Genomic DNA, 17,680 nt, shown 5'->3' with positions numbered 1-17,680 from the left:
CAACAGTCCAACCTCTATGGGATGCAGCAAAGGCAGCCCTAAGAGGAAAGTACATAGCACTCCAGGCCTATTTCAAGAAATTAGAAAAAGTGTAAGTACAAAATCTAACAGCGCACCTAAAGTAACTTGAAGGACAGCAACAAGAGCACCCCAAACCCAGTAGGAGAAGAGAAATAATAAAACTCAGGGCAGAAATAAAAGACAGTTGAACAAATCAATGAAACCAAGAGTCGGTTTTTTGAAAAAATAAACAAAATTGACAAACCTCTAGCCAGGCTTCCCAAAGAGAAAGCCCCCCAATAGACAAAATCGTGAATGAAAATAGACTTATTACAACCAACCCCTCAGAAAAACAAGCAATTATCAGGGAATACTATGAAAAATTATATGCCAACAAATTGGACAGCTTAGAAGAAATGAACAAATTCCTAAACACACCCTCACTACCAAAATTCACATGAGAAGAGATAGAAAATCTGAACAGACCCATAACTAATGAAGAAATGGAATCAGTTATCAAAAATCTCCCAACAAATAAGAACCCTGGGCCAGATGGGTTCCCTGGGGAATTCTACCAGACATTTAAAACAGAGTTAATACCCATCCTTCTCAAGCTATTCCAAAAAAAAAAAAAGAAATTGAAGGAAAACTTCTGGACTCATTCTACAAAGCCAGCATCACTTTGATTCCGAAGCCAGACAGAGACCCAGCCAAAAAAAGAGAACTACAGGCTAATATCCTTGATGAATATGGATGGAAAAATCCTCAACAAGATACTTGCAAATCAAATCCAATAGCACATAGAAAAAATTATCCACCATAATCAAGCAGGATTCATTCCTGGGTTACAGANACTATAAAAAACTTATGAAGGAAATTGAAGAAGACACAAAGAAGTGGAAAAACCTTCTTTGCTCATGAATCGAAAGAATAAATATAGTTAAAATGTCATTACTACCTAAAGCAATCTATACCTTCAATGAAATCCCAATCAAAACTATACCAGCAGACTTCTCACAACTAGAACAAACTATCCTAAAATTTGTATGGAACCATAAAAGATCCTGAATAGCCAAAGCAATATTGAAGAAGAAAACCAAAATGGGAGGCATCACCATCCCAGACTTTAGCCCCTACTACAAAGCTGTCATCATCAAGACAGTATGGTATTGGCACAAAAACAGACACATAGACCAATGGAATAGAATAGAGAACTCAGAATTGGACCCACAAATGTATGGCCAACTAATCTTTGACAAAGCAGGAAAGAGTATCCAATGGAAAAAAGACAGCCTTTTTAACAGATGGTGCTGGGAGAACTGGACAGCAACATGCAGAAGAATGAAACTAGATCATTTTCTCACACCATACACAAAAATAACCTCAAAATGGATAAAGGACCTGAACGTGAGACAGGAAACTATCAACACCCTAGAGGAGAAAGCAGGAAACAACCTCCTTGACCTCCACCGCAGCAACTTCTTACTTGACACATCCCCAAAAGCAAGGGAATCAAGAGCAAAAATAAACTATTGGGACCTCTTCAAGATTAAAAGCTTCTTCATGGCAAAGGAAACAATCAATAAAACTAATTGGCAACTAACAGAATGGGAAAAGATAGTTGCAAATGACATATCAGATAAAGGGCTAGTATCCAAACTCTGTAAGGAACTCACCAAACTCCACATCCAAAAAACAAATCATGCAGTGAAGAAATGGGCAGAAGACATGAACAGACACTTCTCCAAAGAGGACATCTAGGCCAACAGACATGAAATGATGCTCAGCATCCCTTCTCATTAGGGAAATACAAACCAACCTCCTCACGCTGGTCAGAGTGGCTAAAATGAACAAATCAGGAGACTCTAGATGCTGGCAAGGATGTGGAGAAATGGGCACCCTCCTACACTGTTGGTAGGAATGTAAACTGGTGCAGCCCCTTGGAAAACAGTGTGGAGGTTCCTCAGGAAACTAACAATAGAACTCCCCCATGTCCCAGCAATAGCACTGCTAGGAATTTACCCAAGGGATACAGGAGTGCTGATGCATAGGGGCACATGTACCCCAATGTTCAAAGCAGCACTCAACAATAGCCAAAATATGGAAAGAGCCTAAGTGCCCATCAACTGACGAATGGATCAAGAAGATGTGGTCTGGGGAGCCTGGGTGGCTGAGTCGGTTAAGCATCTGACTTCGGCTCAGGTCATGATCTCACATTTGTGGGTTTGAGCCCCATGTCCGGCTCTGCGCTGATAGCTAGCTCAGGGCCTAGAGCCTGCTTCTGGTTCTGTGTCTTCCTCTCTCTCTGACACTCCCCTGCTCATGTTATCTTTCTCTCTCTCAGAAATAAATAAAACAAAACAAAACAAAAAAGATGTGGTTTATCTATACAATGGAATACCACATGGCAATGAGAAAGAATGAAATCTGGCCATTTGTAGCAACATGGATGGACCTTGAGGGTTTTATGCTGAGCAAAATAAAGTCAGGCAGAGAAGGACAGATACCATATGTTTGCATGTATAGGTGGATTAGGAGGAACTTAATTGATGACCATGGGGGAGAAGAAGGGGAAAAAGAATTGGGGAGAAGGAGGGAGGCATACCATGAGAGACTCCTGAGTGCTGAGAACAAACAGAGGGCTGATGGGAGAGGGAGAGAGGGGAGGGGGGATGATGGACATGGAGGAGGGCACTTGTTGAGATGAGCACTGGGTGTTATATGGAAACCAACTTGACAATAAACTATTTAAGAAAAAAAATTCCCCTTGAATTTTAAAAACTTTCATTTCCTGGATGGTTTATTGATGACATTAGTGTCTTTTCTTAGCTCTAAAGCTATCATTTCCACAAAATTTCCATTCTTCTAAATGTATTCAATGTGAAAATCTTTAAAAAATACTACAGTTTTCCACTGGAATAAATAGGCGTGGTTTTACAAAGTGTGTGAGTAATGATTTTAGCTGTTTACCTTCTTAAAACGCAATGAATTTCCTTAACTCTTGTTGCCATGGTGTTGAAAGGATATGAATTATGTTTCTAATTGTTGTTTCTGTGCTTGGAACTCTGGCGTAGATCTCTTGAGAGCTTGCTTTTTGTCTCCTGGGGCTTTGTTATCAGACAAACCTGGCTGAAACTTGGCTCTGCCATTTACAAGTCATAGAATCTGGGGCAAATCACATACTTGCTCAGCTCCACCTTCCTCACTTGTGAAATGAAGATAATGATACCCAGTCCTCAGGACTGTTGCAGCAATAAGAAATGTGTAATAAATGCTTGTTGCAATTGTTGTGGTTACTATTAACATTCCCTCTTTGAATAACAACAATTGGTAAGCTTTATGTATAAATGGAAAGGACTTTTTATTTACTTATTAGCATCATTAGCAAGTGTGTATTGAACATTGGTTATGTGCATGACAACTCAAAAAAGGAAGATTTCTCTAGAACTTATTTGTGTTGAGCATCATTTGGGAACTTGTTAGATGCAAATTTTAGAGCCCCACTCCAGGCCTGTTGAGTCAGAAGCTGGAAAGTGAAGCCCACCAATCAATTTTCAACACTTTGTCCAGGTAATTCTGATGTGAGCTCAAATTTAAGAACTTCTGCCTTATAGGAGCTTCCAGTCTAGTTAGGGAGATCAGATCTCCCAGCGGGAGAAACAGGGACACCTATTAACTGAGGAGGGAGCCACAGTACAGGACGTTCTCAACATTTATTCTCAGCTGGAAACATATTACATGATATCCAGTGGACAACACATCTCAAAGACTGTAACTGAGTTGTGATTGGAAACACTTTCTAGAACCACGTCCCCTTTTTCCATTAAGGGGAAAAAAAGATATTAAAAAAGATCGTCAGTAACCAGTCACCTGTAACACAAATCTCCTTGGTCCCAGCACTCCAATATGTTGCCACAACAATGTTCAAAACCTACAGTTTTCAAAATTAAGAAATATGTGGGCTGGGGTTAGACCTGAAAGAGCAGGGCATAATTAAGTGGAAAGGAAGAAGATCAACAATCCAGGAAGGATAAGCCCCTCTATTTACAGAATATACAGAAGAATACCACAAATATGCTCTCAGGAAGGATTAAAAGCAAAGAAAAACACGTAAATAAAAACCAGAAACTACCACTCCTGACATTTTCAATGATGCCAATTGAAAGCAATCTGGACTCTTTTATATGTGCAGCACTGCATATTCTGAAAGAAATCTGACTCACAACATATTAAATTACATTCTGGGTTGGAGAGTGGAAGGAGAAAAAACAGTGTGAAAATAAAGTAATGAAACCAATTGTTTTTAAAACAAACTGATGAGAACCTCTATAGCTTACATGCTTTGCCCTTCAAAGTTATTTCCTGTGAGATCATCAGTCCTGTGATCACTGCTCCTTTTCATTGCTTCAAGGTAGCACTCTACCTCTTCTTCCCAAAAAAGAGACATGAAAAGAACACCTGGGTTCCATCAAGGAGAAATTGTGACTCTAATGAAAACCTTGCCAAGTGCGCCACCTGTGTGTGTTTTTTCAATGATGGTACATGAGACTGATTTTTTTCCTTTATGAAATATTCATTAAGAGTGAAAGTTTATCAACCATAGTAGTATGTTCTTTTAGGCTTAGAAGACGCTGCCACTCTCTCTGTCTCTTTGTCATGCCGTCTCTCCATTTATGGTAACAAACAATGCATTTTCTGCTTTGTATTTCCATATATGTTTTATCATGAAACAGATCACAAGAAGTGGGAGAATACTTTCTGAAAAAGAATACAAACTAAATATCATGAAGAGGGATCACCAAAAATATATCCGGGAGTGCCTAGCTCAGGCTATTTTCCATAAGGTTCTTGATATGGAGGTAAAGTATTCACATTTTCTTTATAACAGATATTTTCTAATATGATAATTAATACTACTTCTGTACTCAGAAACAGAGGAATTCCTCCTGTATTTCATTAAAAAGGAATGGAACAAGGTGCCCTGAGAAATACTCTATAATCTCTGGGTAGCAAGGAGCCAAGAGACTGAAGTAAGCTCTTCTCTGTTTCAGTTACAGAAAAATATGGACATCATTATATATTTTGTGATATTTAATTTAACAAATGTAGATTTTTAATCCTTAATGGCTACTCTAAAACATACCAGCCCTCACCATCTGTACCTCAATTTCCATTTGCTAAAAAAAAAATGACATCTGCTTAAATATCAGTAATTCCACTGCCATGAATTATTTCAGATTTGTTATTCTTTTAAGGTTCTGAAGCTGAGCCGTATGCTAAATTTCAGGGACTAGGCATTGAAACATCTGCTGTCCCTCCCACTTTAGGCCACATTGGTCAACGTAGATTCATAAACCAAGCATCAACAACTTTTTTGTCAAATCTGACATGGCATTTTTAGTAGGATATCTAGCTAACTTGATAAATTATTTTAGCCTTGCTCTATGGAACTTATAGTTTCAAGCATCAACACCATTTTAATCTCTTTGAAAAAGCATGTCACTTTTTGGCTTGACCATATAGCAGTAAATCAGAAAGCTTGGCTGGTAAAATCATTGACCTGTGAGTGCAGTAAACATTTATGAACAACTGTAGAATCACCAGTAAACCAATACTAAGTGTAGTGGCACTGAAAATATTTATTATTATGTTACCATTAAAATGAACAAGCGTTGCATTCAGATAAGATGTATAGGATCTGTTAATTAGGAATTCATTTTATGCTTTATAAATGTGCATGAGTTATATGGAATAATTCAAATTCACTTGCTTATAAAAGTATTAGTTGCAATTCTGCAACTAATGTTAAAAAATAGTATAGTAGATTAATGTATTCTTACTTTCATGTTCAGCGAATAGACACCAGGTTTTGTATTAGCTTTGATCCTTAAAGTTTTGGTTTTCTCCACTTTCATGTAACTTACACATCATAACTGTTGAATATGCTATTACTTAAGAGTCTTTATATATACTTAAAATTTGGAATAAATATCTTAGATAAGTGTTAATATGGAATATATAATATANATGATATGTAATATATTAATATAATTAACAAATAGAATAGCTGTCTCTAAGTTGTCACATTTGTCTCACATTTAGTTTATGCTGATGCTATTTACCAATGTTGTTATATTAGCATTCATGTATTTGTTCATACCACAGACATTTATCATTAATTGTAGGCTTACCACATACCAGTATGAAGCTATGTGACATAGCTATGAGACATAGCTATGAGATATAAAATTAAAAAAACAAAAGCAAAAACATACCGTAGAAAGTGATCAAATGGTAGAAGAGAGGGAAAACAGACCTAGTTCAGGGAAGTAGAGAATGATGATTTGCTTCTGTGAAAGTCAGAGGAAGCAGAACAGAGGTCCTGCTATTTGAACTGGATCTTGAAGCCTGTGTGAGGCTGCATGTGAAAGCATGAGAAAAACATGTGAGATAGCGAGGTCAGCAGGTGCAATGTTACAGGGGAAAGACCATTGTGGATGGGCAGGGAAGCTCACTGAGGCCACACTGCAAGGCAGGTTGGTTGAAGGAGGGGCAGGAAGAGGCACTCTTCAGTAAGCTGGGGCCTGCTTTCTGGAAGGCCTTCAATTGCTAACTAGGTCTGGACCATAGGTGATGAGGTGATGAGATGTTTTTTCAGCAGGGGCATGAAATAAATGAGCAGAGTAGCATTAGACAGATGATGTTGCTAAAAATGTGGGAGATGGATTAATGAAGTGGAAAAGATTAGAGGTGGGAGGTCAATTAGGAAGCTGTTGCCCAAGGGTAATGGCTCACAGCAGTCAAGGAAACGCTGGGGAAAGGCAGCTGTCCCTGGAGATGCGAAGGGGGAGAGAGACTGACACTGAATGAGGATGGAGTGGGGAGAAGGCGCCAGAGCAACTCTGGGGGTGCTAGCTTGCGGTGCACTGCTGGGGCTCAGGAATTACCTACCGCAGGGAGTTAGAGGGAGCCCTCGGTGGTAGAAACCCGGGCTCCATGGAGAGGTGTCCTGGAAGCCAGCAGGCTCTCACAAGCTGCACGTACAATGGTTAAACAGGTAAGTACTGGGGGAAAAAGGACTCTGGTCTGACCCAGAGGCAAAACGTTGGTGGCCTTGGTGAAGAGGAGGGGCAATAGGAGAGAGGGCTGCAGAGACTTAGAAATAAATGGAAGATGGAAAATGACTAGTAGCGAATCTAACAAAATGGTGATCAGTGGGTGAGAGACCAAGGAAGAGGGATAGAAGAAAGAGAAGTGTCTGAAGAGGTGGATGATACCTGGGTAGGGAAGGATTGAGTCTGCGGGATCCTAACGGCAGCACAAAGAGATCAAAAATACAGGATAAAACCACTCTTTAAAATGCTCTCAAATATGTCTGAATGATTTCAAATAGAATTGTAAGCACATTATTTTCATATGGGGTTTATTTCTAAATTTTTTTAAATCGTTTTTATTTATTTCTGAGAGAGAGGGAGAGAGAGACAGCATGAGCAGGGAAGAGTCAGAGAGAGGGAGACACAGAATCTGAGGCAGGCTCCAGGCTCTGAGCTAGTTGTCAGCACAGAGTCTGATGTGGGGCTCGAACCCACGAACCGTGAGATCATGACCTGAGCCAAAGTCAGATGCTTAACTAACTGAGCCACCCAGGTGCTCCTATTTCTAAATTATATAATTAATATAATATATTACAGAAAATTAGGAAAATGCAAGAAAGTATATCAAGGAAAATAACCACATAAAATCCTTTGTCTCAGAGAGAACTGCTATTAACACATTTCCTTTTAGTCTCTATTCATATGTATACATTAATAAAAATATACTTTGTTATGACTGGGACACGGTTGTGTGAAAAATAAGTAAATAAGTAAAAACCAAACAAATAGGAAGTTAGTGTCCAATAGACTGAGCTTCAAATTACAGTTCCACCACTGACTAAATATGTGACCTGGGACAAGTTCATGGTCTTCTGCCTCAGTTTCTACACTTGTGGAGTGAGACCACTTAGCAATCAGCATTGTTCCAAAGGAGATGGTGTCCATGATGCATCTTCCTAGCACATGGGCAGTCACACAATATAAGTATGATCAATTCAATTTTACTTTGCTCCTGCATTACATCCATTTTCAAACTTTTTTTTAAACAAATTCTTTATGAATTTTATTGTAATTATTATATTCTATTCCATTATACAGATGTGGCCAAAAGGTAACCCTTCTCTATAAGGTTTATATTGCTTCTGAATTTTTGCTTTGAAGAGAAAAATCCTTTCAGGTAGCATCATTGTGTATAACACAGATATGTTTTCTTTTAATCCCAATTTCCTCCTAGTTTTAGAACGATTGAGACCCTTTTCACCACTTTATGTTAGGGATTGGTTTTCCAAAGAGTTGTACCAATTTATATTGCCACTTGCTCATGTATGCAGGTGATTCTTCTCCATCTAAATGACAAGAGGTGGGGGCACCAGGAATACAGCTAGCTGGTGGGATTATTTTCCTCTAAAAAACTCTTGGCTATAATTGATATGATCTTTTCCTCCATTCTTTCCTGTGTGCTTAGCGTTACCATCAACTTGAAATAAAGAAAAAACTGGAGACCTTAGCTAGAAAGGAACGAATTCAGAGATTTAAGGTAAGGAGCTACACAATTCTCTTTTACTTCATAATATTATTTTATGAGTTTAAAAGCCAATGGTGCTATTATTGAAGTTTTTTGAGGCACTTTACTTTTGGGTAACTCAGCTGAAGTCAGGTGATGGTTTCACCAAGACTATACCTTGGCCACCATTATTTCAGAAAATCTGGGCAAAATAGGAGCTTATTGTGCAAAATAAATTTTATAAGGTACAAACCTTTCAAAGGAAACATGAAAACATTCTTTTCAAGTTTGAAATTTTGCTTTTGTCTTTTCTTGATTGATATGTGATAAACACCATAGGATTCTTGTTCTTTGTCTTAAAAAGCTGAAAATAGATGATGTTCCCAAAGTGATTGGGAAAATGGATTCTAAAACTTATCCAATGGCACATTTTCATGCAAACATGACCCTTGAAAATAGATGGCAGGGAAGATCTATTTGGCAAATAAAAGCATTAAGATTTTAAACATTCTGTACAAGGCATTTAAAAATTCCTTGTTTTTCCATTTTTGTATTTGATATCCCTTCTTTGAAGTGAACTTACAAAACATATAAATTTGAATCAAGATGATAAGAGATTCAATTAAGCATGCTTGAAAGGCTTCAGTTTAGGTTGGCAGTTTTATTCGATTTCTTAAGCCACTCAAACTCACATGTTATTCTTTATTTTCTGTGTCATATTACAAATGTGGGGCCTAAGACACATTTCACAGGCTAAGGACTATTTGCAAAGCTTCTGTAGAATAACTTGCTGTAGAAAACGGTCATATTTCCCTCTTGCCTGATAGACTCAAATCTATTTTGTCGTGGTCAAAAGATAATCTTGTTAGCAAAGTGTTAAATAACAGTAGATGGGACAGTTTTTCAAGATCATAGAAGGTGTGTAGAGATCTGTGGTTAATTCAACTTTGCCAATATTCTCCAGCATCAAGAACTGAGTTATAGATTCTCTGACTTACTGATGAAATGCTCATGGAGAAGAATGGCCACTGGAAATAGTAGCAAACACTGCTTGAAGCAGTGTGTGGTTCACTCTCATTCAGCTTGCCAGACACACAGGCATGTTACAACAGTGGCAGAAATTCCTGACGGACATTCAGTTCCTCTCTCTGTGATTTGTATCTATAACTGTTTTCACTTTATAGCTGTACTTAGTGAAAGACCTATAATTTAGCCTCCTTTTATGTAATATGCAGCCCTCTTGCTTGGGACATGATTTAATTATTTTTTAAGGGAGTAAAGTAATATTTGCTGGTAGTCTTTACTAATCAGAGTTGTGAAGAGCATTGTGCTTCTTGTAGTGATCTGCTTAAAGTGGATTAATAAATAGCATTATTGCTAAAACTCAGGATGCACTGTATCCATTGCTATTTCTTTGAGTACAGCTGTTTCTCCCACCATAGGAGACTGAAATTTCTGCCTCTCACGACCACACCCAATGCCCCAGTACAGCTGTGGAACTTTTTCTGACTGTCATGATAGACTTCAGAAGGAACACTTTTATAAAATGTTTATTTATGTTGAGAGAGAGAGAGTGAGAGCTAGCACAGGAGGAGCAGAGAGAGGGGGGAGAGAGAATCCCAAGCAGGCTCCACGCTCAGTATGGAGCCAGACGTAGGGCTCAATCTCATGGCTATCATACCATGACCTGACCCCAAATCAAGAGTTGGATGCTTAACCGACTGAGGCACCCAGGCACCCCAGAAGGAACACTATCAAAAGTAATGAGAAAGGACTTCTTTAATAATATATTAACTCTTACTTGTCAGGCAGGTTTAGTAATTACATTACTAATTATGCATCAACTTGTTAAATCACTTTCTTATTCTAGGGAGAATCCACAAGATGGTCTATAGAAAATAACATGCCAATCCTGTCTCCCCACCCCCCAGTTGGCCCAAAGACTAACCGTGGCCATAGTGTTCTGGTTGATGAAGGAAATTCCAGTCCAATAACACTGGTAAGTCATATTAAACACTCTGTCATGTACCATTCCAACTAATTGATAATTTCCAATTACTCTCAGAAAGAATGCTTTCTGAGTATCTGTCTGTATAATTCTCTGAATCCTACTGAATGACAAAGTAGTTTTGTATCTGTTCAGCTGTCTTTACTGAATGTCCCATAGTCAATAATTCACCTATGTTAAATTATTTTGAGAGAGAGAGTGCAAGTGGAGGAGGGGCAGAGAGTCCAAGCGAGAGAAAATCCAAAGCAGGCTCTGCACTGCCAGCACAAAGCAGGGCTTGAACTCATAAACTGTGCAATCATGATCTGAGCTAAAGTTGGATGCTTAGCCAACTGAGCCAGCAAGGTGCCCCATAGATTTGTTTTCTTAAAGTGTGGATTACTTATGCTACTTATATACTCAAATGCCTTTACTGGCTCTGTGACATGTTTAGAAAAACCTAGATTCTTTCACCTGACATTTAAAACTCTAAGCCATATGACCTCAATTTAACCAACTCAATATTTCCCCTCATGATTACCCTTTAGCACCCTACAATGCAGCAAGTTTGTGGAAGCATGAGTCATTCCACATATGTTCTATATTTTCTGACCTCTGGGTTTTGTCTTGCTCTTCCCTCCACTCTCACCTTATCTGTAAAACTTATTTATGCACACAAACTCAGTCATACTATATATCATGGTGGGCCATATACTTATATTTGTGCTTCTTTTATCAAAAGCATGTACACACTCTCTGACAAAAATAGTTAAATATACAGATATTCTGTTTAAAGAAATTTCATGCTGACATTTCATCCTAGTTTGATTCACTTATAATATAGAGAGGATATTTGCTTGAAGGAAGCTAAGGTAGCTTGAAATAATATGGATACAGGAAAAGATTTGCAAAATATTTGCTGGAGGTTGATGGTTTAAGTTGTAAATGAATTGGTTGATCACATCTTTATTCTTGCTTTGTGTGGCCTAATATATTTCCTTGTTAGCATGAACACTTTTTTGGATTGCACAATATTTACAGAGAAATTGCAAAGCTTTCACAGATTGTTGAAGTAGGTTCATCGCATATAGTGTTAAGCTTTGACATTTTTCAAAGGTAAATATGTTTTGACATTTCCCGATGAACAGCTCAAGTTATGAAAAGCAACCGTTTTCCCTGTGTTGATACCATATTTCCAAGCTTCATTTCAATGTATACGTACACAAATAATTCCTTTTTTTTTTTTTTTTGAATGGCAAATTCACTAGGCTCTCAAAAGCTTAACCTGGTTGAAACAAAAGAAACAATCAAGTGCTGTTTTCTGTCTTCCCACCTGTTTCAGAGAGGAAAAAACCCTTGAAAGGCTTTCTTTTCAATTTTCCAGCTGAACACCCTCAATAAGTAGTTTATGATACATCCAGGAGATCTTAATGTGGCAGGAGTGAGAAAGTAATTTAAAAATTACAGGAAACACTGACACCAGCACTTCAGAAGCCTTTCTATCTGGTAAGCCACAGTTCTTCACTTGGTCACCCCCTATGGTGCAAGCACCACTGGGGAGTACCTATTGTGATTTCAGAATTGTAGTTCCCATTTTACAGAAATTCAAATCTTCCTTTTCTCCCAACTTGGATGCATATCCTTTAAATTTGACTCCTGACCTCCATGTGCCATTGAGATGGAGATAATAACCCTTTTGGGATATTACCATTGACTTTTCTTTTATCTTTCTTGAAGGAAGAAAGAAAGCATCCAGTGAATAGTTATTGCACTTGGTCACTAATTGAACCTAAACTTTCAGAGTAGCATATAGGCTTTTAGCTGCACCATTCCCATTAAAACTGTGGAAAGCCATTCAACTAATTCTGCACAAGCTTGGGAAATTCACCCCGGAGATCTTCTACTCAGAACTGGAAATGCTCAGCTAAGCTGAGTAATCACCAGGTAGTCAATTTCAATTCACATTCTGGTACGGTTTCGAAAATGTTAAGCTACAGTGCCATATTTATTCCAAGAAAATATATTACAAACAGTTTCAAATATAGCAAATTTAAGGTGGCTTTTTGATGTGAACTACAACAGTTTGTAGCTCACAGCTGTTAGTTGAATGATGCAGATTTGTTTTTAGAGATAAATGTAATCAGTTAAACATTTGACTGCCATATTCATCTAACTGAATGATATCTGTATGCAAATGAGGGAAATAAAATTTAGAGCACAGAAGCCAATAGATCATGTTCTAGTTTATAGTAACCTGCTTTCTTAAATTCCTACATTAGATTTTCAATGTGTTTGTGTTCAGTTGAATTATTTGACAAGAGAAAGTCTTAGGCATATTTGTTTTACAGTGTTAAGAATTCTTTTGGATGATCTGATTTCCTTGTTCAGAAACCTCTAGTATGATATATCTTTGTGGGTTTTAAGACATTTTACCTTTTGGCTCATAGAGCCTTATGTCCTATTTCTTTAAATCAAATGTTGCCTTGGTCAATCCACTAAGGATTCCGTACAGGTCACGAAATAGGTTCGTGTGCAGAGACCCAAGATAACAATGACTTAAACATAAGGATGTCCTTCCCACTGCAACACACTTATGTGAGTTTCAGCTGTTGTGCCCATCTTTACTGTATGAGCTCATCAAAAGCTCAGACTCCTATTTGTGTCATTGATCTGTGAGACTTAGTGTGTCATCTTCATATACTTAAGCCAAGACGGCATATCACCGTGTGAATATTTCAATCAGAGGGAAGGGGGTAAAGGGAAAGTGACAGCACACTTCTTCAAAAGGCATGATCTAGAGGTTTCATTTATCACTTCTGCTCACATCTGGTTGGACAAGTCTGAGGCATATATCCATACAGAGCTGCAAGAGATGCTGGGAAATACAGTTTTTATTTATGATAGCGATGTTCCCTGATAAAAATTCTATGACTAGTGAAGAAAGGAAAACAGATACTGGGAAATTTTTGATACCTTTCCCATGTCTGTCTCACAAGTGGCTTTCTACTTACTTGGATGTTCGAAGTTATCATTCTTCTTCTCTGCTCATCTATTTTCTTCTCTTGCTCATACATTTGGATAAAACGCTTCTGTGAAAACTTGAATTTGTCCTAGTCTCATTGGTTTATTCCAAATAATATTTAGTTCTAAGTCCTGTTAGTTCTTACTTTGTTTTTGTTGTTATTGTCTCTGTGGCAGTGTTTGTGTGGTTTATTTGGCATTAATTGTCTTGTGTTGCATTAGATGTTAAAAATTACTTTTTAATTCCCTCATAGTGCCTATAGTTGGAATCCAGTGAATGCTGAGTTAACAAAATCAGACATTTAGTGACGTATGACATACTTGTAAAGATGGCACTCAGACCAAATTGTGGTGGTAGGAGCTGCCTTATCATCATTTTTTATGTACTTACACAACACTTTTTCAGAGCTGAATATTTGTTGTTCACTGTTCTTGAGTCAGTGCATTAAGCCTTAATCATGGGTCATTTATATACCGTCGTTCTAACTCTCTTGCCCAAATATACATATACTATTCTTTACAAGTTCCTACTTGTAATAGAACAATAGAGCCAAAAACCTTGTTTTTTCTTTTTGAGACATTGCTGATCCTTATACTAAACCCATAGTGTTCTGTCAGTAACACAAAAAGCATTTCTGGTCTTCCATGCCCACACTTTTTGTATTCTTTATAGTACATTCTTGATTAGAAAATGCATCAGTCAGGGTCTCAGCAGGAAACAGATGGCTCACACAAATAGGGTAATTAGGAAGAGTTTAATGAAGAAACTATTTACAAAAATGCCAGCAGGGTTAAGGAAAACCAACTGGGGATGTTAAGCCTGCTGGGGTCAGCATGATGGGAAATCACAGCACCTAGGCCAGAGAGGGAGAGGGAAAGATTGGGTACCAGCACCAGCAGACAGGACTTGTCGGCTAGGAGAGGACTGCCCGACAGGAGCTGTGGACTCAGCTGACCCATCACAACCTTTGGTAGGAAAGGTCCAGGAGAATTGAGACCCCAACCTCCTGCGTCCTGTCTTCTGATCTCCTGCCGGTGCCTAACATCAGCCAAATCCAACTGGAATCCTGAGATTAGTTGGTGCAGTCAGTAGAGAAATGACTCCCAGAGGGCAGAACAGGGCAGAGAAGGCAGAAGAGGGGCAAATGGAAAAGGTCCAGCCTGGAAAACCTCTCCATTTTTACACAGTGTTTTCCAGTTGCCGATTACTGTTTTTCATTTTTGCTTTCCTAATATTTCAAGGGAGAAGTTGAATAAATGGTAATACATTAGAGTTAAGCATCCAACTTTCCTCTTTTTGAATCATATTGTCTGCTTTTACTTCAGCACCAATCTTAAGACAGAAAGGACTCACAGTAGTTTATGTTGAAAACATTTAAATGGAAATGAGTCCATTCCAATCATATCTCTTTAGATCTCTAAAATAGGAACATTATTCAAGGTAACATTTAATTGAGCAAAGCCATTTTATGCACCGAATAAATTATGTATTGTCAGCAAGTTTACAAAATGAATAAAATACAGGAACCTAGCAGAAAACATCGCCTTTGTCTAGAATACTCTATAATTGTGGCATTTAGTTATGTAGAGGACTTCCACACCATATGTTTTAACAAATACTTTGGGTCATAAGGCTATGTATAATGGAAGGATATAATTAAAGTTTAATCTGTTCAGTAAAAAGGCACCATTAATTACTCTAGGCAATTTGTTGGGTTATTAATTGGTTCTGGAAACATGTCAAGATACTAATTTAAATGGAATTTTTTTCCCTTAATTGTCTAGACAGCCCCTCGACCATACACTGCCCCAGGAAATATGCAGCCTCCAATTCGATTAAAGCCTCTTCCCAGTAATCCTGCAGTAGGAACTGTTCCAAAGATAACTTCGGGGTCCAGATCGAAAACCTCATTGCTGGAAAATGAAGCTCCATTTCCCATTGGGGTAAATGTTACTTCTTCAAGAAATATCTTTTTATTCTTCATTAGAATATTAGATTACCAAGGTTTTAAGATAGAAAGATTCAATTAATCTACTCAGTGAAATTTATATTATGCACTTATTAAGCATTTACTGTGTACTTCTTTTTAATTATATCTTACTCTAACCGAAAGGCCTATGATTTCTGTGCTTTTAAGCAAAAAGAGTAAGGAATAGATTTGTACTAGTATAAGGTCACCTTTCATTAATTTGAGTGTTTGTATAAAAAACAAAGAAGAACTTGTTATAGTCAGGTATGACTTCTATCAGAATAGACCCAATGTTGACTGATTCTAAATTTTAAATGCATGAAACCTAGAAAATGAAACTTTCCAAGAATAGGCTTACATTTGCATGCTGACTTACTTTACCATCAGTGTATGAAATTGCTTCAAGTTTGACTCTGGAGAAAGTTGGATACAGAAGGAAAAGAATGTCCATCTTTAAAAAGTGGTGAATTAATCACACATAGCAGCTTGACTTTGCTTCCTTTTCAAGGTTATGTCTCTGGTAATTTGAACTTATTTTAATAGCGCTCAGGAGGGAGATGTGGTAAACATAAAATATGAGTTACTTAAGCAGGGAGGAATAGTTAGAACATTCAGTAATGAGGGAGGGTATCCTTTGTATTTCCAACATGAAGAAGAAACATTTGCCAGCTTAAGAAAGAATCTGTGTCACAAGTTCAGTTGTCACTGTGTTCAAATAAGTGAATTTAGTTCCATTTCTTATTTGGAAACATAAGACATGTGAAATTAGGATTTTTTTTCTTTTTTCAAAATTAAGATTTTTTTCATCTAGAACGGACAGATAACCTTGATACTATTAATTCAGACAAGTGATTGTATTTCATAATAAAAGTATAAATATAACTCTAACAAATAAGTAATATTTTATCCATTTAATATATGTTTCAGCTTATGAAGCACTTTTCCCAAACCTTATTTTAATTAATTTAATAGTTGTTTCCTAGAAAGCAGGAGAAATTAAACCAAGAGTGGTAACACTTTGAGTAAGGAATAGTGCTTAGGGCTAGGCAAAAGCTTGTGAATTTATAAGTCAATTAAGCTGACCCTCTAGGATCAGCTAGAAAGCCTAGAGATTTCCTGTTTTAGCTAGTGTCCAGGAATGGTCAGGTCCAGAGAGATTGTCTCAGGTTCACTAAAATAATAAAGAACAAGTTCATTTATCTCCTTTAGTAAACCAAAATAGGGAGCCAAATCATAATCAAGGGCCATGTATCCACCAGATGTCAGATAATCATAGCTGTAAAAGTATGGTATTACTCCCCTGTAGACACACCTACCTGGGAAGCCACATCACAATGAGAAGGTTGCCTAGTGAGCATAGAATCAGAATGATGGAATATAACGGAATAGAATCAGGTTAAAATGGCTTGATGTACCTATCTCATCTTAGGAATGGGCTTGCCAAAGGTACCAGAAAACTCAAAGGTCTTTGGCTAAAATCCTGTGTATCTTCCCGGGATAATTTTGCCATTAGGACTGGAAATATTTAAAGTCCAAGAGGTGGGATTTTCTCTCCCCTAGATAGTGCTGGGATATATTTTATACTTTCCACATTTGCCAAGGTGATTGTATTTTTTCCTAAGCTGCTATACTTTGGTAGACACATTTTCCTGTTAGGTATGTAAATGCTATCAGTCAGGTAATATTCAAGTTCTGCTGGCTAGGGAGGGATTTTCTTTTTCTTTCAGATAATTTTCTAGCTCTGCTCTGAGCGACTGGATGGATTTATTCATTAAATCTGCATACGGCCTTATATTTTCCTGTTTTCAAGTTTTGGGGTATGAGCAAGGGATAGCAACTTAGTGGTAGCTTACTTAGGCTTACAACATTGAGATCAATTCCATGTTAATTTAAACTAGCTAAACTTATACTTTTCATTTAGTAAATATTTATCAGGCACTTACTATGGACTAGATACTTCTCTAGGCATTGATGATAAATCAGTTATCAAGGCAGACAAAAGTGTTTAACTTATTGGAGTTTATACTGTAATATACATAGGCAAACTCTACTGCTCGAAAATACAAGTAATTTTTTCAATGGCCTTGATGATGAAGATGATTTA

General features: G+C 37.5%; 1 protein-coding gene across 1 annotated transcript in view; it reads left to right on the top strand.

The window, feature by feature from the left end:
• ERICH3 (glutamate rich 3) overlaps nt 1-17,680 on the top strand; it is a 111,708-nt gene that overhangs the window by 29,645 nt on the left and 64,383 nt on the right. Inside the window, 4 exon segments of the mRNA XM_077779001.1 lie at nt 4,734-4,859; nt 8,560-8,631; nt 10,469-10,597; nt 15,392-15,550. Coding sequence (XP_077635127.1) covers nt 4,734-4,859; nt 8,560-8,631; nt 10,469-10,597; nt 15,392-15,550 — 486 coding nt within the window.

The sequence above is a fragment of the Crocuta crocuta genome, unplaced genomic scaffold (assembly GCF_008692635.1).
Source record: "Crocuta crocuta isolate KB4526 unplaced genomic scaffold, BGI_CrCroc_1.0 scaffold58, whole genome shotgun sequence".
Taxonomy (NCBI): Eukaryota; Metazoa; Chordata; class Mammalia; order Carnivora; family Hyaenidae; genus Crocuta; species Crocuta crocuta.
This window is presented reverse-complemented; position numbering and strand designations above follow the sequence as displayed.